General features: G+C 44.5%; 1 protein-coding gene across 3 annotated transcripts in view; it reads right to left on the bottom strand.

The window, feature by feature from the left end:
• The window catches only part of LOC145343740 (doublecortin domain-containing protein 1-like), a 469,487-nt gene that overhangs the window by 22,348 nt on the left and 421,689 nt on the right, over positions 1-25,450 (bottom strand). For all 3 annotated transcript variants that reach the window (XM_080190005.1, XM_080190008.1, XM_080190007.1), the window contains 4 exons: positions 17,006-17,107; positions 12,119-12,255; positions 8,789-8,965; positions 4,202-4,352 (listed from right to left, as the gene is read on the bottom strand). In XM_080190005.1, the coding sequence (XP_080046131.1) occupies positions 4,202-4,352; positions 8,789-8,965; positions 12,119-12,255; positions 17,006-17,107 (567 nt within the window). The remainder of the gene's footprint in view (positions 1-4,201; positions 4,353-8,788; positions 8,966-12,118; positions 12,256-17,005; positions 17,108-25,450) is intronic.

Raw genomic sequence — 25,450 nt, 5'->3', positions numbered from 1 at the left:
TCTTTAGTTGCCCTGAGAAGGTAATCACGGCAGTTTTTTTGAACCACGAGATAAAGATGGACTGGGGTGGACACAGTAAGAAATCTCACAATACCAGGTTAAAGTCCAAAAGGTTTATTTGGAATCACAAGCTTTCAGAGCACTGCTCCTTCATCAGGTGAGTGCTACAATATTGCTGTGCTTGTCCTTTTTGATGGAAGAGATTACAGAAGGGGAAGATACATAACCTATTGTTATGGTGCATCCTGTAAATGATTGTAAATCCTATAAATATTGCAGTTGTATTAGGCTGTTGGGTTGTCACTCTAACATAACTGACAATCTTAGTTTGGGCATCGGAGAGCACACTTCAGACACAAGACAATCAGTGAGGGAAACTGAAGCAAGAATTATGAGCTCTTTTGTTTATCCATATTATGGCCAGCGAAGAGAATAAATTTAAAATGTTGAGTGTAAATGAGGAATGAGGAGAAATCCACACAGGTGATATAGATTTTGCTCCGATTTGAACACTGCCCAAAGGCATTTGGTCCAATTATGTTATAATTTAGCAAACTTGCCAAAGGGCATTGGAGTTTATACAGTACATATTCCTCTGTGTTTGACACTGCACATTTATAACCTTAAACTAATAGATATTCCTCCTTTGTTCTGGTTCAGATTGTGATCTCAGTTATTATCCTTTTAAACAACAGGCTGCATCTGCGTACAAAGCATGTTGAACAGATTACATTACCATGGTGATGACAGCTCCCAACATATGCACAATTACTTCCATAGCGCTTGCCATCTTGGACTTTTCTTGGGCTGAATTATTCTGTATGTGTGTGAAAGTGGTTTCTTATGCAAGGACTACACACCCCATTTGTGGCAAAAGTATCTTCAAATCATCCACACCAGTCACATCAAAATGTGCTTTTAATAATTTTTTTAATCATTTGTGGGTCATGGACATCGCTGGCTGGCCAGCATTTATTGTCCATCCCTCATTGCCCTTGAGAAGGTGGTGGTGAACTGCCTTCTTGAATCGCTGCAGTCCATGTGCTGTGGGTTGACCCACAATGCCATTAGGGAGGGAATTCCAGGATTTTGACCCAGGGACTGCAAAGGAACAGCTATACTTTTCCAAGTCAGGATGGTGAGTGGCTTGGAGGGGAACTTGCAGGTGGTGGTGTTCCCATATATCTGCTGCCCTTCTCTTTCAAGGCGGAAATGATCGTGGGTTTGGAAGGTGCTGCCTAAGGATTTTTGTTGAATTGGTTTAGTCATCTGCCCTTGGAAGAAATTTGACCTTCGACCTCTTAATAGTTTCTCCCTCCTAAGAGAATAGGAATGAAGTGCAGCCAATTGTTCATATACAGGTCCACCTTTTCCTACTCGTTTAAAGGGGTTAGATAGCAAAGTTGAAGTGTGCACAGACTATAAAATACACCTCTGCAGCATGATCACTGAATTGTACAATAGCACAGAACAGAAAGAGACCATTCAGCCCACCTAGTTGGACTGCTCTTTCAAAAAGCAATTCATTTAAGTTTTAAGTTTATTTATTAGTGTCACAAGTAGGCTTACATTAACTCTGCAATGAAGTTACTGTAAAAATCCCCTAGGAACATAGGAATTAGAAGCGAGAGTAGGCAATTCAGTCCTTTGATCCTCAATCTATTTGATCATGGCTGATATCCATCTTTCCTACCTTTTTCCCAGAGCCCTTTATCCCACTTCTGATCAAATATTTATTTATCTCTTTCTTGAATCCATTGATTGATGCTGCATCCTCTGCACTCTGGGGCAGTGAGTTCCATAGATTCACAACCCTCTGTAAGAAGAAACTCCTCTTTATCTCTGTCTTGAATCTCCCCCTCTTACTCTGTAACTATGACCTCTTACCCTAGACCGTCCTAGAAGGGGGAACATTTGATTAACATTTACTTCATCAATCCCGTTGAGTATTTTAAATACCTAGGTGCCACGTTCCAGTGCCTGTTCAGGCGCACTGAGGGAGAATTTGACATGGTCAATGCACCTAACCAACACGTCTTTTGGGGTGTGGGAGGAAATCGGAGCACCCGGAGGAAACCCATGCAGACATGAGGAGAATGTGGTGAGTTGGCATAGACAGTGATCCAAGCCGGGAATCGAACCCGGGTCCCTGGCACTGTGAGGCAGCAGTGCTAACCACTGTGTCATAAAAAAAATCAATTGGTCGCACAGCCAGTTTTGTCCCCATATGCTTAAGAACTTTTTCTCCTTCAAATATTCATCCAAATCCCTTTGATGATTACAGTTGAATATATATCCATGCAGTGCACTAAAAATCCTTATCATTTATTGTGTGAAGAAACATTTCTTAATGTTGCCTCAGGTTATCTTGCCAATCACTGATTGTGGCCTGCTGATTATTGAGCCTTCGCTCATTGGAAACAGTTTCTCTTTAGAAATTCTGTTTTTAGTCAGCTCGCATAATAATGAAGAGTTAATTATATGTGATGAGGTCAAATTCAAAGGAACCTTGTGTCATTTTTGAAGATGATAATGTTAAAACAACAATCATTGTTGCACTTCAGATTCTACCCTTGCGATTAGACAGAATTAACTGTTGTGAGAGTCTAGTTACTTACTAAAGCAAATTCTGTTCATCGTTTGGAGGGGAGAGTGGGGAGAGGGGAGGAGAGAATAGGTGAGGAGAGATAATGAGGATAGAGAAACGGAGAAGAGGTGACGGGGAAAGAGAAGCAGAGAAGAGAGGAGAAAACATAGGAGGGGAGAGGAGGAAAAAGGAGGAGACGGGGAGGAAAGTGGAAGAAACAGAAAAGGAAAGTGGAATAGACAGGAGAGTAGAGAAAAAGAGAGGTGGAGAGGAAGGTGAAGGAGACTTGAGAGGAACAAAGAAGAGGAATGTCAATGGAGAAAAGGAGAAAGGAAGAGAAGACATGGAGAAAGTGGGTGAAGGGGAAAAGAGGAAAGAGAAGATGAAAGGGCAAGGGGAGGGAAGAGGAGAGGCAAGGGTAAGAAAATTGAAAATAATTAATGCTTTCTGCACCATGCTGAAAAGCATCAAATACTTAAAGGTTAATTCTAAGATTAAGGGCTCACTGAGTGGGACATGGCATTCACAATACATGTGGAGTGATACATTGTGAGGGTATAGCCAATGTTTGAGCATCATTTGGACAATTACAAAGGGAGTGTGATACTATTGGATGTGTTGCCCTTAAGATGGAATTTTAGACTGTGACCCTGCCTGTTATCTAAGGTGCATGCAAAAGATTCCATCGCATTGTTTGAAGAAAAGGAGGGGAGTTATTACCGACAGTGACCCTACAACAAGTGCCCAAAAAAGTTTACTCAATCCTTCATCATGAAAGTTCATGAAAGGCACCATAAGAAAAGACTTGTCTAACATCTTTTATGATCACAGTTTATCCCAAAGCTCTTAACGGCCATAGAATACATCTGAAGTGCAGTCACTACTGCAATGCAGGAAATATGGCAGCCAATTTGTGCATACGAAGCTCGTACAGACAGCAACGTGATAATGACTGGGTAATCTGTCTTTAATGATGCTGATTGAGAGATAATATTAGCCTGAACACCAAGGATAACTCCCCTGTTCTTCCTTGAATTAATGCCACAGGATATTTCACGCTCAACTAAGAGGGTAGGCAGTGCTTCAGTTTCATGTCGCATGCAAAGGATGGCACCTCCAATAGTGCAGCACTGCAGCACTCCCTCAGTAATGCCCACACATAGCCACCAAGTGTGACCATTGCACCGACTGGGGGTGTGGAACTGGTCCTTAAACTCTGTAAACTGAGTCTGACTTTAAACTTGCCACCCCACTTTGTTCAAACTGGCTTTGCAAATTAACCATTGTAAAAAAAGCCTCAATTTTCCTTTCCATCAGTTTTGCCCCATTGTAAACATGAATCAGTTAAAATAAAAGCGCATTACAATTAAAAAAACAGCAATTACATGTCGGGTCATGTCATTTGTCTGATTCATTAAGCCCTTCAAGTTTGAATGTGTGCGCATGGGCTGTTAATTAGTGCACCAGACAACATGAAAGAGGCTTCATACTCCCTGCCCAGGCTGATGAAGCCCATTAATCCAAGGGGCACTTACGTATGTCAGCACTTTTTTTTTATCTGCTCTCTGGTATTCACTCAAGGAGGGGGGTGGGTGTCAAGAAGACAGTACCAACCTGTGCTAGTCATGAAAGGCTCGCCCAGAGAGACGCACACCAACATGTCTCGTTCAATTCTTTCCCACGAGGTGATCTGCTCTCCGTCAGGGTTGAAGAGGATCTTAGCCGTGCATCTCAGCTTAAGTCGAGCTGTGCAGCTTTCCAGCAGCTAAAGCCAGGAAAGAGAACAATTTTTATAACACCCAAACATGAAGAAATACATTTGATTTGAGTTTATTATTATAACATGTATTGGGATGCGGTGAAAAGTATTGTTTTTGCACGCTATATAGACAAAGCATACCATTCATAGAGAAGGAAAGGAGAGGGTATAGAATGTAGCTAAAGTGTAGAGAAAGATCATCCTAATATCAGTTAGGTCTATTCAAAAGTCTGATGGCATCAGGGAAGAAGCTGTTCTTTAGTTGATTGGTACGTGATTTCAGACTTTTGTGTTAGACTTTTCCAAATGGAAGAAGGTGGAAGAGAATGTCTGGAATTTTACCGCGACACTCAGCTCGGAATCAGGGTGGGCATGGTTCACAGAACGGAATTCTCCGTTAGCCTGGGACAGGATTTTACAAGCCTCACTCGAGCAAGGTCGTAAAATACTGGGCAGTATGTCCGGGTGCTTGGGGTCTTTGATGATGCTGGCTGCTTTTGCGAAGCAGCAGGAAGATAGAGTCAATGGATAGAAGGCTGGTTTGCGTGATGGACTGGACTTCATTCATAACCTTTCAACTGTGATAAACACAAATCAGAAGGAAGATCCCTTTACTTTGCCTATTTTTGTAGTTCTCTATGAGAAAATTCCACAGGACGACGGTGAAGGACAAAAGAACCTGCATTTTCTTCCAGCTGTGTCTCATGGGTGGCCCTGACGGTGCAGACCTAAGTCCCACTCCAGGCCTCGACTGCAAAGAATGTAGACCGACACTCCCAGTGTAGTACTGAGGGAATGCTGTACTGTCGGTGATGCTGTTCTTCAGCTGATAAGTGATCCCACGGCACTAGCTGAAGAAGAGCAAAGGTGTTCTGCCTGGTGCCACGGCCTATATTTATCCTCAGTCAACATCACAGTCAACAAATTATCTGGTAGTTATCATATTACTGTTTGTGAGAGCATGCTGTGCAGAAATTGGCCCTCGCATTTCCGACATTACAACCATGACTTAACTTCAAAAAGTACTTCGTTGGGCCATAAAGCACTATGGGACATCCTATGGTCCTGAAAAGTGTTATATAAATGTAAGTTTACACAATGAAGTTTCGGATCATCTGTTTTAGGTGTTGCTGGAAGGAGCATAGAACTCTTGCTCTTCTTCAAATTGTGCTAAGGGTTTCTTTGCATCCACCTTCAGCTGGCTGCATGCTCCAGAATCCCTTCCATAAACCTCTTCACCTCTCCATCTCAACCCCCTCCTTTAAAGGCACTACTAAAAATCTAAGTGCTTTACCAAGTTTTGGTCATCTATCCTAATAATTTTGTGCCAAATTTTGGTTTGATTACATTCCTCTGAAGCACCTTGGAATACGTTGTTACATTAAAGGTGCTATATAAATGGCATCAATTATCCAGTGGGCTACACCTTATGGGCTAGAGTGTTTCTCAGGATTTGGCATGGATTACAACCTCCGAATACTTGCAACAATATTCAAGTTAACACTGGTTAAAATTCCCCTGCTTTGCAGGATTGCCCATTTGGTCTCTAAAGCTTACTTTGAATGTGGACAAAGAATATCACCAAACAACAAGGTCTTAAAGGCGATGGAATTTGTATAATTGATTTAAAGCGCTTAGTATGACTTTAGCCCTGTGACACCTTGTCAGGGCAACAAGGGATGGGCAATAAATGCTGACCTTGTCAGTAGCCCTTATAAGAATAATAATTTGCTTTAAATGGCACCTTGAATAAACTCAAATGTCCCAAGGGGTCCAAAGGGCTTCACAGAAATGTAATCAAATAAAATTTGACAGTGCACCAAATAAGGAAACATGTTAAGCATCTTAAAGAAGAAGAGGTACAGGGGCGGAGAGGTTAAGGGAGGAAATCGCAGAACTTTGGGTCAAGGCCTATAGCTGGAGATGGAATCACAGAAAAAGATAGCAAATGAAGATAAAGTTAATAATGGGTGTAGGTTTGGAATGAGTGATTTCAAGGTTGAAGGATCATACATAGAGACAGATATGTTCCCTTTATAAGTTTCTGGGTGCTCATGTATTTATGCAGTTAAGTTGGGTTCCAACATTTTGATGTGTTGAAGTCCTTGGAATGCATCACACTGAAGAGTTTCAGCATGGTCTGGGTCCTGCCTAAGGCGTGGGAATGCAGATAATATTCCGAAGGGATTGTAAGGTTATGTGAGGGTTTTTGGCATAGGAAAGGAGGGTGACATACAACAACTTGTGGCTGACAATAGCCAACAAATATACTGTAAAGCAATCCTTTCCCTCCGTGACCTGGAATTATGGCATCTTTTACCAAATCTGTTCACAGCTCTGGTGGGCATATTCTATTAAGCTGCTGCGTCTCACAAAATGCAGCTCTGTGACAGTTGGTGACACATCAGTTGTCCCAATAACAATATTATTACAATAACAATATCTTATTTATATAGCAATATCAATGGAATAAAACATCCCCAGGTAATTTACAGCACCAGTCTAAAACAAAATAAGATACTGAGCCATGTAGGAAGATATTGGGTCAAATGACAAAGAACTTGGTCAAAGAGGTAGGTTTCAAGGAGTGTCTTAAAGGAAGAAAGGAAGGAAGAGAAGTAGAGAGGTATAGGGAGAGACACTCAGAGTTTACAGCCTTGACAGCTGAAAATGAATGGTGGAGAGATTAAAATCCAGGATGCTCAAGAGGTGTGAATGGTGCAGATACCTTGCAGGGTTGTGGAGTTGGAGGAGATGTGAGATAGGGAAGGATGAGGCCATGGAAACATTTGAAAACAAGGATGCAAATTCTTAAAGTCAAGATGTTGCTTGACCAGGAACCAATGTAAGCCAGTGAGCATAGGGGTGATAAGTAAATGGAACTTGGTGTGAGTTCAGATGTGAGCAGCAAAGTTTTAGAGTTTACAGAGGCAAGAACATAGATGACAAGCCAGGAAGGATTTAGAATTGACAAGTCGAGAGGTAACAAGTCATGAAACAGGGCACATACACTCTCCATCTCAACTAGCCCCCACAGGCAACATAAGAACATAAGAACTAGGAGCAGGAGTGACCATCTGGCCCTTTGACCCTGCTCTGCTATTCAATAAGATCATGGCTGATCTTTTTGTGGACTCAGCTCCACTTACCCACCTGCTCACCATAACCCTTAATTCCTTTACTGTTCAAAAATTTACCTATCCTTGCCTTAAAACACTCAATGAGGTAGCCTCAACTATTTCACTGGGCAGGGAATTCCACAGGTTCATAACCCTTTGTGTGAAGAAGTTCCTCCTCAACTCAGTCCTAAATCTGCTTCCCCTTATTTTGAGGCTATGCCCCCTAGTTCTAGTTTCACCTGCCAATGGAAACAACTTCCCTGCTTCTATCTTATATATTCCCTGCATAATCTTATACGTTTCTATAAGATCTCCCCTCATTCTTCTGAATTCCGATGAGTATAGCCCCAGTCTACTCAGTCTCTCCTCATAAGCCAACCCTCTCAACTCCAGAATCAACCTGGTGAATCTCCTCTGCACACCCTCCAGTGCCAGTATATCCTTTCTCAAGTAAGGAGACAAAAACTGTACACAGTACTCCACGTGTGGCCTCACCAGCACCTTATACAGCTGCAACATAATCTCGCTGTTTTTAAACTCCATCTCTCTAGCAATGAAGGACAAAATTCCATTTGCCTTCTTAATACCTGCTGCATCAATGATTTCAATAAGCGGGTCATGTGAAGTCACATCTAGTGCGTGTTATGATCCAATCGCACATACACTGCTCCAGCTAATTTTCTCACTGGTATTTTGAAATAGAACATGAGATATTTCCAGTGGCATTGGGAGGGGAAAATGTATTTACTTTTGTGCTGTGGTTGGTACTGCTGGATCGTTAACAACAATAGAAAGCATTCTTTCTGGTTGTATTACAGCTTGGTATGGCTCCTGCTCTGCCCAAGACCGCAAGGAACTACAAAAGATCGTGAATGTAGCCCAATCCATCACACAAACAAGCCCGCCATCCATTGACACTGTCTACACTTCCCACTGTCTTGGCAAAGCAGCCAACATAATGAAGGATCCCACACACCCCCAACATTCTCTCTTCCACCTTCTTCCTTTGGGAAAAAGATACAAAAGTCTGAGGTCATGTACCAACTGACTCAAGAACAGCTTCTTCCCTGCTGTTGTCAGACTTTTGAATGGACTTACCTTGCATTAAGTTGATCTTTCTCTACACTCTAGCTATGACTGTAACACTACATCCTGCACTCTCTCATTTCCTTCTCTATGAACGGTATGCTTTGTTTGTATAGTGTGCAAGAAACAATACTTTTCACTGTATGTTAATATATGTGACAATAATAAATCAAATCAATAGCTGAGTGGGCACAGTTGCCAATGGGAAGAAAAGATGCTGTTTCGCCAACTGCTTACCTCTTGAATAGTTTTACCCCAGGCATAGGTTCCTTGGTCTGGGAAGTCACCATTGAGATATGCCAGAACCCTCTTGACATTTGGTTGACTGTAGAGAGGCCTTTGACTGGAGGCCAACCTGCTGTGTATTGAAGGGCTTTCTCTCATTAGCACAGCTTGGACTTCTGATAGGTGCATCTAAGGGAGACGTTATTAATAGGTTAGGAGGAAAATAAGTTCCACATAAAGTGTGCATGCATACAACGGCTGAGAATAAAGCAGGCAACATCCCATCACAATGTTTAAACCAAGAACATTGAACACAGACAGACTGGATAGTCCTCTTCACTATGGCAGTGACCAAAGGCAAGTTGTACAGCATCTTTTGATGAGCTCAGGACATGCAGGAATGACCATCAGTGGGCAGCCACATTCTTGTGACTCACTTTTGCTTGTAACTTGAATAAAAGAGTCATTAGCAATATTAATATGGTGGACAGAGGATTATTGCTATCAGTGCATCCTTGTGGCTTACTTCTGTATTTGAAAATAAAAATTATGCTGGACAAATACGAGAGAATAATGATTCGCCTAACATTGCCATGCTTGGTTGCAATGAGTGCAAGAGTTATCAGGATAGCGGGGAATTAAACAATTTGCTACCTTTATGCGATCCATTGTAAGCATTGAGCACTTGAGATCAGATAGAGTGGAGCCTAGATATAATGTTTCCTCTCCACTATCTCACAATGGATCCAATCGCATACTTAGAAAAGCACTTAGTGCTGCACCAATGTGACATTTTCCACTTCCCTTTCCCTTTATGGCCTCTCTGTTTGAGTCTGCCAATTTACTCACAGTTGTATTGAATTATCTGCACTTGCTGGCTGCTCAGACTCACTTAATTTCAGATCTCCACAGTCATTTCAGAGAGAGGAGACCATCATTCCATTAGTGTGGGCTACATCTGAACCCTCATCCATGAAAATTAATGGGCTGTGATCTTAACTGCTCAGTAACCAATCATCAAAAATAGGGGAATTTGCACATCATACTGAGGCTGGGAAGATTTCTGGCTGAACTTTCTCTCTCTTTTGTAATCCTCATAACTTCCTGTGTATTTAAGATTTTATCACTGTGTGCTTTATTTGATGGTGGGGGGGACAAAAAGGTTTGCTTTCACATAAAATTCCGGCAGAATAACTCCAACTGGTCCGTATTTTTGGCGTACAGTTATTGTAATGTAGCCAAATGCACAGCAAGATTCCACAAACAGCAATTAATTGAATAACCAGCTGGTCTTTCTCTTTTTGCCATTTGGTAAGGGAATAATGTTGCTCAGGGCACCATGAGGATTCCCACCTCTCCTTCAAATTTATGGAATCAAACAAGCCAACACACCCACTTTAATTTTTTTGAATTCATTCGTGGAGCGTGGGAGTCGCTGGCTGGCCAGCATTCATTGCCCATCCCTACTTGCCCTTGAGAAAGTGGCTGTGAGCTGCCTTCTTGAATTGCTGCTGTCCGTGTGCTGTGGGTTGACCCACAATGTCGTTAGGTAGGGAATTCCAGGACTCTGACCTAGCGACTGTAAAGGGACGGTGATATATTTCCAAGTCAGGATGATGAGTGGCTTGGAAGGGAACTTGCAGGTGGTGGTGTTCCCTTGTATCTACTGCTCTTGTCCTTCTAGATGGAAGTGGTTGTGGATTTGTAAGGTGCTGTCTAAGGATCTTTGCTGAATTAATATCTCATCTCAAGAACAATCTACAACCGACATCACAGCCTTCCTTTGGAGTGCAAGTCTTGATGCATACTTGAGTCTTGAAGTGTGGTTTGAACCTATAACCCTCTGATTCAGAACGAACCAAGTCAAACAGGGGAAGTAATGATCTAGTGATATTATCGTTGGCCTATTAATCCAGAAACTCAATTCATATTCTGGGGACGAATCCTGTTCCAGCAAATGATGAAATTTAAATTCAATAAAAATATCTGGAATTAAGAATCAACTGATGACCATGAAACCATTGTTGATTGTCTGAAAAATCCATCTGGTTCACTAATGTCCTTTAGGAAAGGAAACCTGCCGTCCTTACCTGGTCTGGCCTACATGTGGCTCCAGAATCATGTGTGATTGACTCACAACTGCCCTTCAAAGGCAGCTAGGGATGGGCAACAAATACTGGCCAGCCAGTGATGCCGTGAATGAATAGAAAAAACTTGAATAAAAACAAACCACTCCCGAATGCATCAGTATGGCCTTTGGGCCCAACTTTACCATTTTGATTCAAAGTGCTGGGCGGACTTGAAACGGGGACTGTTTCAGATCCGACTTTTAGACCCATTCTCAGGTGCCCCCCCACACACTCTGCCTGCAAAAATATCAGCGATTCTGAATTACGCTGCAGAAGCCTGTGGATGGGGCATAACACGCCCGAAACTCTGTAGCTCCAATCAAAGCCTCCAACTGCACATGCACAGAAGAAAAATGATAGAATGCTGCTCCCCTGCCACATCCCTCCTGAGCCAGATAATGCGTCCTCCTGGCACTGACGGTCATTGCCCCATGCCGACATTACTGACTGACTTATATCACCACCTCCTATGCCACGCAGCCTGATTGCAGGCCCCTCTTCCCCCTTCCCCATGTCGCCAATCTTAGAGTGGCATCGGACCCCCCATTCCCCCAGCCACATGCTCCCCAGAATGACAGCTCCTTGAATAGTTGAGAGGCTACAGCTGTGCAATTTGCAAGGGCTTTGTGCATATCCTTCAGCTGGCCAATGCTGAGTGCACTAGGACCCAGCAGCATCCACACAACCTCAACGAGATCAGTGCTGCAAATGGGATATCGGACACTCTGCTGAGCAACAGCTGCCCCCCCCACCCACATACCCACCCGATAAAGAAAATGGCTGCAACGAAAGGACCCCAGAAAGCAGCCCAGAGTTTGCGGACGCTATGCACTTCCCTCCTCATGAACCCTCACTGATGGAGCATCCAAAGCAGACTTTTGTGGGGCACGTCTGTTTCGCGCCAATACCACCACGTTCACCCATCTGGAAAAGGGGGAAGTGCCAGTAAGGTTGGACGTACAATCCATTGAGTCAATTTAAATGCATGCAAGAGCATTTAAATGGCTGTCGTGCCCGTTTCAGGTGCGGTCCTGGTCGCGGCCATTTTCAGGCCTTGGTAAAGGGGGAACCGGCGTGGAGGTGGACACGGATCACACTATTCGCCTCATGCCTGATCTTACCAAGTTTTCATGCTGAAAACAGGCACAACTTGATGGTAAAATCTGGCCCTTTGTGTTTTATAAATGAAGAGATGCAATGAAGTGCCACCTACCTCCATGCTTTGCACATCTTCCATCAGTTTCACCTCCTCTGGTGAAGGCTCTGTCCAACCCCCGGCCACCACCACTGGCTGAATTGGACTCTTTGTGGGCACCATATTGGCTGGGCCCATGGATCCCACTCGCCTCCCTGTGAAAAGCAATGGTGGAACATCACCCTCTGAGTCTTTCTCAGGTGACCTATTCACCCCAGGTTCAAATGAAGCAAAAAAGCTTGAAAGTAAGAAAGCGTCATGGGGAGTGGCTTTGAGCAGGGTAGCCTGACAATGCATAGGGGACCTCAAAGAGGTATGACAGCCCACTCCCAGCATAGGCAAAGCGCCTAACTCTTATTTCTGGTCCTGACTGTGGACACTCCTTCACTGGGGCAGCATAGTGGCACAGTGATTAGCACTGCTGCCTCACAGTGCCAGGGATCTGGGTTCGATTCCCAGCTTGGGTCACTATCTGTGTGGAGTTTGCATATTCTCCCTGTGTCTCATTGGGTTTCCTCCGGGTGCTCCAGTTTCCTCCCACAGTCCAAAGGTGTGCAGGTTAGGTGCATTGGTGTTGCGAAATTCTCTCAGTGTACCCGAACAGGCTCCAGAATGTGACGACTAAGGGGTTTTCACAGTAACTTCATTCCAGTGTTAATGTATGCCTGCTTGTGGCTATGATATGGAGTTGCCGGTGTTGGACTGGGGAAGGCACAGTAAGTAGTCTCACAACACCAGGTTAAAGTCCAACAGGTTTATTTGGTAGCACAAGCTTTCAGAGCGAACAAGACCTCTTCACCGCACAGGACCATCAACCGACGCTATACACTAGTTACATTGATCACATTTTCTTCCTTTGGACTCATGGCAAATAATCACTGAAACAACTACATGATAACTGTCGTGGTTCTCCAGGACGACAACTGATTTTAGCCGATTGGAACGGAGTCTGAGCCTTAATCCTCCAAGCAGTAGACTTTATTTTCCAGCACAAGACAATAAAGCCGGGATGTCCGGAACAATCCAATGAACCATCTGCTTACAGTCTTTTTATACACATTACAGCTCCATACCTCAAGATTCTTATCTTACTTTTAAGATTCGACCTTGTTTAGCCACCATTGTTTCTGGGTCAACCCTTTATCTACCTTGCTTGAGATTGGTCATTCATTGTTACATCTCTTTGCTTCTTGAAACCATGGTAGTTGTGACCTTTGCCCTTATCGAGACAATTCTGCTTACATAATAATCGTGATTTAGCTAACTCAGGCCAAATAGTGAAGAAAAACATGCTTACTTTATTCTCTCCTTTTTGCTACAGTCACATATTAAGTTGGACAACTGGGCAGTGTCCATTGTTCTCCCGATTGGCTACTGTTTACATTCATTAATGAGTGATTACTATACTAACTTCGTTGGGTAACATGCATTGATTATATTGGTTACATTTCATCTAGTCATGCTGGTCTGACTACTATACTAATTACATTAAGTAACATACATTGAGCTGATTAATCATACTGGTCTCATCCCATCTCCCATTTTGAATCTACTTCATCACACACATTCTAATACAAGTTTCGGATCAAATTCTCTTACATAACGTCAACAATTTCCATCCCACCTTCAGACTCACCGTAGACTACTCTCCAGAACTGGTTGCATTCTTGGACACACGCATCTCCATCAAGGACGGTCACCTCAGCACTTCACTGTACCACAAGCCCATGGGTAACCTCATGATGCTCCACTTCTCCAGCTTCCACCCAAACATGTTAAGCAGCCATCCCCAATGGACAAGCCCTCCTTCTACACAGGATCTACTTAGATGAGGAGGATTGCAAATGACACCTACAGACGCTGAAAGACGCCCTCGTAAGAAAAGGGTATGGTGCTCAACTCATCGATCGACAGTTCTGACGTGCCACAGTGAAAACCCGCATCGATCTCCTCAGAAGACAAACACGGGACACAGCAGACACTGTATCCTTCGTCGTCCAGTACTTCCCTGGAGCGGAAAATCTACAACATCTTCTCCAGAACCTTCAACATCTCATTGATGAAGACGAACATCTCGCTAAAGTCATCCCCACATCTCTACTATTTGCCTTCAAACAACCTAGTGGTAGGGGATGGGGAGATGGCTAAGGTATTGAATTACTTTTTTGTTTCTGTCTTCACGGAGGAGGATGTGAATAATTTGCCGGGTGTTAGCGATGGAAAGGTGGTAGGACTGGAGGGTCTTAATGACATTACTGTAACTAGAAAGGCGGTGCTCGACAGACTGGAGGGGCTGATTGTGGACAAGTCCCCAGGACCGGATGGAATGCATCCAAGGGTTCTGAAAGAAATGGCGGAGGTGATAGTGGATGCCTTGGTGGTTATTTTCCAAACGTCGCTGGATTCCGGGGAAGTGCCGGATGATTGGAAAACGGCTAATGTTACGCCGTTGTTTAAGAAGGGTGCCAGGCAAAAGGCGGGGAATTATAGGCCGGTTAGTTTTCCGTCTGTGGTAGGTAAAATGTTAGAATCTGTCATTAAGGAGGAAATTACGAGGCATCTTGAAGGGAATTGCTTGATAGAGCAGACGCAGCACGGTTTCATTAAAGGGAAGTCGTGTCTGACAAATTTACTGGAGTTCTATGAGGATGTGTCTAGGGCGGTGGATAGAGGAGAGCCGGTGGATGTGGTCTTTCTAGATTTTCAGAAGGCGTTTGACAAAGTGCCTCACAAGAGGTTATTGCAGAAGGTCGAGGGACATGGAGTTGGGGGTAGGGTGTTAGCGTGGATAGAGGATTGGTTGTCAAATAGGAGGCAGAGAGTGGGGGTCAACGGGTGCTATTCAGATTGGCGGATGGTGACTAGTGGAGTGCCCCAGGGGTCGGTGCTGGGGCCTCAGCTTTTTACCATTTATATAGATGATCTGGAGGAGGGAACCGAGTGTAGAGTGTCGAAATTTGCTGATGACACCAAGATTGGGGGAACGGCAAATTGTGCGGAGGGTGTGGAGAGTCTGCAGAAGGATCTAGATAGGCTGGGCGAATGGGCCAGGAAATGGCAAATGGAATTTAATGTTGGCAAGTGTGAGGTGGTCCACTTTCGTAGGAAGAATGGTAGGAAGGACGATTACTTACGGGGCGAAAAACTGCAGCAGGCGACGGTGCAGAGGGACCTCGGGGTCCTAGTGCATGAGTCGCAAAAACCCAGCTTGCAGGTGCAGCAGGTGGTCAGGAAGGCGAATGGGATGCTGGCCTTCATAGCGAGGGGGATTGAATATAAAAGTAGGGAGGTCTTGCTGCAGCTGTATAGGGCATTGGTGAGGCCGCAACTGGAGTACTGTGTGCATTTTTGGGCGCCGCACCTGCGCAAAGATATTTTGGCCTTGGAGGGAGTGCAGAGGAGGTTTACTAGGCTGATACCGGAGTTGAGGGGGTTGAGCTATGAGGAGAGGCTGAATAAACTGGGCTTGTACTCGTTAGAGTTTAGAAGAATGAGAGGAGATCTCATTGAGACGTATAAGATGATGAATGGGATGGATAGGATAGAGGTGGAAAGACTCTTCCTGCTCAAAAAAGACAATAGGACTAGGGGGCACAGCCTCAAGATAAAAGGGGGGCGGTTTAGAACGGAGTTGAGGAGGAACTTCTTCACTCAAAGGGTGGTGAATCTCTGGAATTCTCTGCCCGTTGAAGTGGTGGAGGCTGCCTCGCTAAATATTTTTAAGACGCGGGTTGATGGGTTTTTGATAAGAGAGGGGATTAAGGGTTATGGGGAGAGGGCAGGAAAGTGGAACTGAGCAGTGACAGATCAGCCATGATCTTATTGAATGGCGGGGCAGGCTCGAAGGGCTGGATGGCCTACTCCTGCTCCTATTTCTTATGTTCTTATGTTCTTAACCAAGAAACCTCAAACAGACCATTGTACACAGCAAAGTACCCAGTCTTCAGGATAACGGTGACCACGACACCACACAACCCTGCCACAGCAATGTCTGCAAGACGTGCCAGATCATCGACATGGATGCCATCATCTCACATGAGAACACCATTCACCAGGTACATGGTACATATTCTTTTGACTTGACCGACATTGTCTATCTAATACGCTGCAGGAAAGGATGTCCCAAGGCATGATGCATTGATGAGATCATGCAGACGCTACGACAACGAATGAATGGACACCGCTCAACAATCACCAGGCAGGAGTGTTCCCTTCCTGTCGGGGAACACTTCAGCAACCAAGGGCATTCAGCCTCTGATCTTCAGGTAAGTGTTCTCCAAGGCGGCCTTCACGACACATGACAGCGCAGAGTCGCTGAGCAAAAACTGATAGCCAAGTTCCGCACACATGAGGACGGCCTCAACCGGGATCTTGGGTTCATGTCAGACTATCTGTAACCCCCACGACTTGCCTGGGCTTGCAAAATCTCACTAACAGTCCTTGCTGAAGACAATTCACATCTCCTTAATCTGTGCTTAACCCTCTCTCCACTCACATTGTCTGCACCTGTAAAGACTTGGTTACCTGTTAAGATTTGCATTCCAACCATTATCTTGTAATTGAGTCTGTGTCTGTATATGCCCTGTTTGTGAACCGTATGCTCTGCTCATCTGATGAAGGGGCAACGCTCCGAAAGCTTGTGCTACCAAATAAACCTATTGGACTTTAACCTGGTGTTGTGAGACTACTTACTGTAGTTGTGACTAATAAATAAACTTGAACCGTCATGAACAACAATGTTCAGTTTATGAATGCTACTGCCAAACTGGGGGCTGAGACATCCATTTCATATCTGAAAAGCGGGGGTCCCGCCATCAAATTGCCAATCGCATCAGTGAATGGGACACAGGTGACAAAAAATGCAACATGGCTGAACAGGAACAACACCTTTCTCTGCTTTATTACCTTGAAGAAGACGCATCTTGTGCTTCATTGTATCAAGACCAAATAGAACCTTCTGTTTTTGCAACCACTGTTTTTGCTGCAGTCGCAGTCTTTTGTTCAATTCTGAAATTAAAAGACAGCCATGGTTACCATTCTACTGATTACGCTTTGCAGGCTGTATCAATAGAGCTGTTTATAAATTACTCATACACTGGAGGTGTCTTAAGATTAATGCTTGCTTGGCAGAGAAACTGCTGATTCGAAGGAGGTTTTGATGTTAGCAGATCTCCCGAGGACCTGGCTGCAATAATGGAGAAGCTGATGTGAATCCACTCTTCTGCCCCAGGGGGTATACTTCTCAGATTGTTAGTGCTGTGCAAAAAGGACAAAGTCGAAAACTCTGCATCTACTTTTATTGTGGGAGGCTGGGAAAGCACCTTAGAGTATGCGTGTGAGTGTGATAAAGTGTGCGAGTGAGTGTGATAGAGTGTGTGAGTGAGTGTAATAGAGTGTATGTGTGAGTGTGATAGAGTGTGTGAGTATGATAGAGTGTGTGAGTGAGTATGATAGAGGGTGCGAGTGAATGTGATAGAGTGTGCAAGTGAGTGTGATAATGTGCGCGAGTGAGTGTGATACTGTGAGTGAGTGTGATAGAGTGTGTATGTGAGTGTGAGAGTGTGCGAGTGAGTGTGATAGTGTATGTGAGTGTGGTAGAGTGTGCGAGTGAGTGTGATAGAGCGTGTATGTGAGTGCGATGGAGTGTGTGATAGAGGGTGCGAATGAGTGTGATAGAGTGTGTATGTGAGTGTGAGAGGTGCGAGTGAGTGTGACAGAGTGTGCGAGTGAATGTGATAGTGTATGTGAGTGTGATAGAGTGTGTGATAGAGGGTGCGAATGAGTGTGATAGAGTGTGGGAGTGTGAGTCAGTGTGATAGAGTATATGGTTGAGTGTGATAGAGTGTGCGAAAATACAATAGATTTTCACTACCACAGAGAGTCTTTCTGTGAACTGGCATCATGACCTCCGCCATTACCACCGAGTGCCAAGGTGATTTCAGAACCGCCTTCATCACCTGATTAGAGTGATTCACCATCACCAACAGGTAGGAATGGCAATCTCTATGGCCCTCCATTCCACGCGTTGGATGTGTTTCAGCCAGACTGATCCATTCCAACCCAGGCCATCTCCACTGCAATCTTCGCCCTCGCCAAATGCAACACCAGTGAGATCTCATGTTAGCCTGATATATATGGAGGGATATTTCTCATCACTGTCTGTGCATCACAGTGCTCATTCACATCTCCACTGTGAGCACCTACCTGACATGTGTATACATTCTTTAAAGTTAAAAGTTTATTAGTGTCATAAGTAGGCTTACATTAACACTGCAATGAAGTTAGTGGGAAAATCCCCTAGTCGCCACATTCCAGCATCTGTTCGGATACACTGTGGGAGAATTTAGCATGGCCAATGCACCTAACCAGCACATCTTTCGGACTGTGGGAGGAACATAAGAACATAAGAAATAGGAGCAGGAATAGCACCCACATGAACCACAACGACCGGATTCTCACCCTCCCACTCCAGGTTCCTCTGCAGCCCAGCTGCGACATCCCGGACCCGAGCACCAGGCAGACAACACTCCCTTCTGTGCACTTTGTCATTGTGACAAAGGACAGTGTCAATACCCTTCACCCCACTATCCCCAATCACTACTATGTTCCTTTTCCCTTTCTCTTTGCCTATGTCCTGCTGCAGCACTGTACCGTGTGCAGCTTGCTCACCAACCTCACCTGCCTCGTTCTCGTCCAGCCTGGAAGCAAGAACCTCAAACCTGTTATGCAGATTAAGAGGCTGAGGCCTCCGCTCCTCACCCCCCTTCCTCCTCCCAGCAGCCCCCTCTTGTCCCTGACCCTTAGAGTTAGCCAGTCTAGGGGGGGTGGATGTCACTTGCACCCCATTGACAATGGCACCCTCTCTCCCCCTGATGAGCCTCAGTGTCTGTAGCTCAGAGGCCAGCTCATTTACCCTGAGCTGGAGCTCCTCCAGCAACCTGCACTTACTGCAGACATGGTCACTGGGAAACCGGAGCACCCAGAGGAAACCCACGCAGACACAGGGAGAGCGTGCAAACTCCACACAAACAGTGACCCAAGCTGGGAATCAAACCCAGGTCCCTGGCACTGTGAGGCAGCAGTGCTAACCACTGTGCCACCGTGAAGTCTTGCACCTGAGTCACCCAACCCATGCTAGGCCTGCCTCTGGCCCTTTATTACACCAGGGCTCACCCACCCTGATTCCTATTCTAGCCCGACTCCACCCTCAACCTCAAAACCCATTACAAAGGAAAGTACAAATGGCTGAGATTCAAACCTCACTGTCTGTCAATGCTAGTGTCATCAGGGGCCATTTATGTAGATAATGGGAACATCAATACTGTGGTCACCTGACAGAAACCAGCTTATGATAAGAAACATTTATTAACACACATATTGAGAGCAGCAAGTCAGTGAGTCTGGGAGACAAGGAGATGTCAGAGGGAAGAAATCCTGACCAGCAAAGACAGTATCTTGCCCAGAATTCATCAGCAGGCAAAGAAGTTCTTTTGCCTTTTAATTTGCAGGACCAAGCCCCAGATTTTCACTACAAGAGCTTAACTTTATCTCAACAAGAGAAAAGCCAGAAACTACTGTCACTGTGACTTTATCACCAGAAACTTCCAGGCCATGATTCTCCCGTCCTGCTGCGCTTATTATTTAGCGCAGCAGGCCGGGAGATTTTCGTGTTGGCTGATTCACAGGGTTTGTGCATGTGTTCCCGTCCTGATAACATCTCCCAACACCGGATTTCTGACGGCATCAGCTCCGTATCAGAAATCGGCGGGGAAGCGCCACAGCCATTTAAATGGACATCTAAATATCGTTAACATTTCATTAGCAGGCCCAGGACTGATGTCTCTGGGCCTATTAACATTCACCCCCCCCCCCCACCCCATCAGAGTGGTTCACTCCAGCAGGGATTATAATAGCTCCCCACTAACAGGGAACTAGTGGCCCAACCCTGCTGGAGTGAAGGGGGTGAGATCAGGGGCCTCCCCCAGAGGATCAAGCAGTGGAGGGACAGGCTCCTAGGCATTGGCACCCTGGCAGTGCCAGCCTGGGCCCTCAGCATTACCCAAGGGGCAAAGTGCCAATGCCCAGGGATCACCTTGGCACTGCCCATCGGGCATCGGGCAGTGCCAAGGGGGTGGGGCCAATGGAATGGGGGCTGTTGGACCAATCGGTGGGGTGGAGGGGGGTTCCTGCTGCCTCTCTGCATGGGTGTGAGAGGGAGGGAGGCCAGCGATTGGGGCTGGCCATGCTAAATTCTCCCTCAGTGTACTTGAACAGGCGCTGGAGTGCGGTGACTTGGGGATTTCCACAGTAACTTCATTGCGGTGTTAATATAAGCTTACTTGTGACTAATAAATAAACTTTAATTACCTTTGCATTGTGGTAAGTGTTGTAATGCTAGGAAACGTGATAAACAATTTGGGTAGAGCAAGCAAAAATATGTTAATAACCTTGATGATCTGTTTTTGGTGATAATGACTGAGGGATAAATATTAGCCAGGTCCCTGGAGAGAATTCCCCATATTCTACTGCAGAGAAGTGGCAAGGATTTTTTATGCCGACCACAAGAGGGCAGACAAGGCCTTGGTTTGTCACTTCAGTATGAAGACAGGACCTCAAACAGTGCCACACTCACTCAGCATTCAAACCTCAGCCTGGGTTTTTGTGCTCAGCTCTCCAGAGTGCAACAGATCCCGAACTCGGATGCGAGACAGCTACCTACACAGCCGTTACTGACAGCCAGATAAACCTGTTGGACATTAACCTGGTGTTGTGAGACTTCTTATTGTGCCCACCCCAGTCCAATGCCGGCATCTCCCACATCACAGTCAGGACACCGAGAGCATGGCACAAGCTTCATTTTCTACCTGGCACTCAACAGCTTTACAGCTAACCAATCGATTAGCTGTAAAGACTCGCATTCTAATCAGTATTCTGTAAACTGTGTGTGCCTTTTTATGCCCTGTTTGTGACCAGAACTCTCCAATCATCTGACGAAGGGGCAAACCCTGAAAGCTAGTGGGTTTACTATCAAATAAACTTGTTGGACTTTAACCTGATGTTGTGAGACTTCTTACTGTGTTTACCCCAGTCCAACGCCGGCATCTCCACATCATGACTCAACAACTTAAACAGAGTTTCTTTAAGTGGCAAGCTGCAAACCTTTTGAGGTGATTGTGTTTTATGTGGAGTCTTTTGGAATTGGATGCCCTTCCTCAATCCTGGTTCAGCGAGTTGCTATTAACATTCATTTGTCATTTTCAGATAAATTGTTGACTGATTTTGAATCAGGTCGGGACCCCACAACGGGTTCATGACTCTTGGTGACCCCCCCATGTGCACACAAACAACACATACGGTCGTAAGTCTGAATTCTCCCTGGTCTCTGTCCTTCTGCCTTTGAAGAGTCTAATCATTTGTGAGTGCCACCAAATAAAACAAAAAATACCACAAAAGCTGCCCAATCCCGATAAAGACCATCTGGGGAAAGGGGGTATCTGAGCCTGCCTGACGCCCAATAGCCCCACCACCCACTGCAGGAGGCCAGGGATCAGTAATAAGTTGTTGTTGGGTCAAATCTCAAAATTGGACCTTTGCGCGTTGGCCTTTGGTGTTGTTTAAATGTGGAACTTTCCATCACACGGTGGTGATGGGCAACTTTTGCATTTAAGGGGAAGCTAAGTAAGTGCAGGTGGGACAAAAAAAGGACATATTGGGAGGGTGGGATGCAGTGGGAGGCCCATGTAGACCATAAACACTAGCTTGCGCCTATTGGCCTGTATCTATGCTGTTTCACGTAAAATTCCCACGTTGCAGGTCCTTTAAAAATCAGTAATATTCATGGTACTGAATTCAGTCGTGATTACCTCTTCAGCAATTGAAAGCACACAGGTACATAGGGCCCTCTAAAGGTGTCTGATGGTATTTCTGGTGTTCGGATACCACTGACTGATTTCAATACAAAAGAAAGTTGATTAAATTAGTTTTTCTTATTAGCCTACTTTCTGCACTCAACAGTGCTCCACGCTGACCTCGAAAAAAGCAGCGCACAAAGATCTGGAAATGGATTTCCATTCTTCCCAACATCTTCCCAATCTGGCGCCAAGTCAAAGGGAATTCCAGCTTTGCAGCCGTCATGGTGTCAGCAAGATTGGTGAGTAACCAATCACTGTGAGGTATTCTCACTGACAACAAAGCAGAAGATTAAAGAGCACTGAATGCCTTCGCTTTTAATTTACATTTTTAAATGGTGCAATAAATGGTTATGGTTACATATTAAGGCAGGGGCTCTGAGTGGCACAGTATGCCGAACTTTGCTTTGTGTGTGGCACAGTGTTTAGCACTGCTGCCTCACTGCACCAGGGACCCTGGTTCAATTCTGGTCTCGGGTGACTGTGCGGAGTTTGAACATTGCCCCCGTGTCTGCGTGTGTTTCCTCCAGTTTCCACCTACAGTCCAAAGATGTGCAGATTGGGTTGATTGGCCATGCTAAATTTACCCCTTAGTGTCAGGAGAATAAGCAGAGTAAATATGTGGGGTTACAGGGATAGGGCCTGGATGGGATTATTGCCAGTATGGGCTTGATGGGCTGAATGGCCTCTTCTGCACTATAGGGATTCTAATATATCATAAACTTTAAAAGTAGTTATTATTTGAAAAATACAATGGATTTTTCTTTACCATAGTGCAGCAATTTGACATTTCCCACAAGTCTAGGGTTTGCTTTTCAGGACCAGTGAGGGTGTTTAGCCATAATTATGAAGGTAGTGTGCCATTTAATACCCAGTTACACCTTATAAACAAGGTGTAACTTTCTCAGGGGTTTTTGCAGTGAGACTAACAGAGTAAAAGCAGATGTTTCATCAATTCACTGATTATTTGGAGCAATCTTGGGGGAATCATTTAGTACAACCTTTAGAGGAATTGACTCACTGGCAACAACTTTTGGATTGCTGCATTATTCTGCACATAAGTTTCAGTAAACTTCAGTGGAATAACAGCTGTAAATGCTGACAGTCTCACCATTGTTACTATTGCAAAAATCTGGTGCTAAGTCTATGTCGCTGCTGGAAATAATTGGAATGTGCTTCAAAATGTATAGTGATCCTATCGTTTCACTGGCTAATTAAGTTAGTCGGTGGGAGGCTAATCACTAAATAGACAGTGCAGATCATGCAAACAGTCTCAGTCCACTTCAGTTGCACCATCATTTAAGGCCTCACTTTCAGCCACTTGGGCTCCAAACTCCAGAGGTCCCTCCCAAAGCAACCTTGTCCCTCCACCTGCTTCTCCTCCTTTATGGAATATCTTCAAGCCTATATTGTTGAACAAGGCTATTCTAATACCCTAGATTATACTGTGAAAATAATGGTCAGGCTAAAGGCGCATTCCCTTACTTATATGCAAATCAGCCAGTAACATATGAAGATTTTGATTTGATTTGACTTATTATTGTCACATTTATAGGAAACAGCGTAAAGTATTGTTTCTTGTGTGCAATACAGGCAAAGCATAGTGTTCATAGAGTACATAGGGGAGAAGGAAAGGAGAGGTGCACATGGCGTTGAAGTTATAAGTAGGGTGAAGAGAAAGATCAGCTTAATATATGATAGGAACATTTAAAAGGCTGATTACAACAGGGAAAAAGCTGTTCTTGAGTTGGTTGTTTCGTGTTTTGAGACTTTTGTATCTTTTCCCAACAGGAGAAAGTGGAAGAGAGTACAGGGGTGCGTGGGGTCCTTGATTATGCTGGCTGTTTTTCCAAGGCAGCAGGAAGTGTAGACAGAGTCAATGGATGGGAAGCGTGACAGCAGAATGGAAATGCACAATTAAACATGAAGTCCAGAAAGTGTAACCCAAGATGTTACTCCCCTGGACGTTGCATGAAAATGGCATCTCTCTCCCTGACTCACTGTTTACATTGTTGAATGGTGTGAAGTTCCCATATTAACATTGTAGACGCAGACTAAACACACTACTGAAAGTTATGCCTTATCCATTTCAGTCTATGTATCCTTTCAAAGGTGTGATAAATCTAATTAATATCAAAAACCCTCTCCAACATCGAAAGCAAATATTTACAAGTCTGGAGTCTCACGGTACAATTTTTTTATTCATCCACAGGACATGAGCATTGCTGGCTGGCCAGTATTTATTGCCCACCCCTAGTTGCCCTTGATTGATAGCGGCTTGCTCAGCCATTTCAGAGGGCAATTAAGAGTCAAGCACATTGCTGTGGCTCTGGAGTCACATGTAGGTCAGACCAGGTAAAAACAGATGAAGCATTTGAAGAATACAGGGGAAAGTAGAAAAGAACTCAAACGGGAGTTGGGAGGGCAAAAAGGAGTCACAAAATATCCTTGGCAGGCAGGATTAAGGAGAATCCCAAGGCATTTCATACATATAGCAGGAACAAGAGGGTACCTAGAGAAAGAATTGGTCCACTCAAGGACAGAAAAGGGAAATTATGCGTAGAACCATGGGAAGTGGGTGAGATCCTTAATGAGTATTTTGCATCGGTATTCATAAAGGAGAGGGACAGGTTGATTGACGGTGTCTCAGAGGGGTATGTAAATCCTCTAGAGCAAGTTACGAGGGAGGAATTGTTAGGTGTATTAAAAAGCAATAAGGCAGACAAATTTTACAGATGGCATCTATCCCAGATTACTGAGGGAGACAAGAGAGGAAGTTGTTGGGTCTCTTATAGAAATATTTGTTCCTCATTGGCCACAGTTGAGGCCCCAGAGGACTGGAGAATAGCCAGTGCTGTCCTGTTATTTAAAAAGGATAGCAAGGAAAACTTGGGTATCAGTGATAATGAAATTGTTGGCGAAGATTCTTAGGGCTAGGATCTATACACATTTGGAACTGAATGGTCTTATTAGCAAGAGACAGCATAATTTTATATGAGGGAGGTTATGTCTCACTAATTTGATTGAGTGTTTTGAGGACAAAAATAATTAACGAGGAAATGGCCATAGATGTTGCCTACATGGACTTTACTAAAGCATTTGACAAGGTCCCTCGTGGCAGGCTGGTGCAAAAGCTTCAATCACATGGGATCAAGAGTGAACTAGCTAGATGAATTCAGAACTAGGTTTGGCCATAAAAGACAGAGGGAAGACAGATGGAAGGGTGTTTTTCTGAATGGATGTCTGTAACTAGTGATATTCCACAGGGATCAATGCTGGGACCTCTGTTGTTTATAATATATATAAATGACTCGGAAAAAAACATAGCTGGTCTGATTATCAAGTTTGTGGATGAAACTAAGATTGCTGGAGTTGCGGATAGTGATGAAGATTATCAGAGAATACGGCAGGATATACGTAAGTTGAAAAATTGGCAGAAAAA

The sequence above is a fragment of the Carcharhinus amblyrhynchos genome, chromosome 6, assembly GCF_965287045.1.
Source record: "Carcharhinus amblyrhynchos chromosome 6, sCarAmb.v2.hapA, whole genome shotgun sequence".
In the NCBI taxonomy this organism is placed as follows: domain Eukaryota; kingdom Metazoa; phylum Chordata; class Chondrichthyes; order Carcharhiniformes; family Carcharhinidae; genus Carcharhinus; species Carcharhinus amblyrhynchos.
Note: the sequence above shows the minus strand (reverse complement) of the source record. Positions and strands in the feature narration are given on the sequence as shown.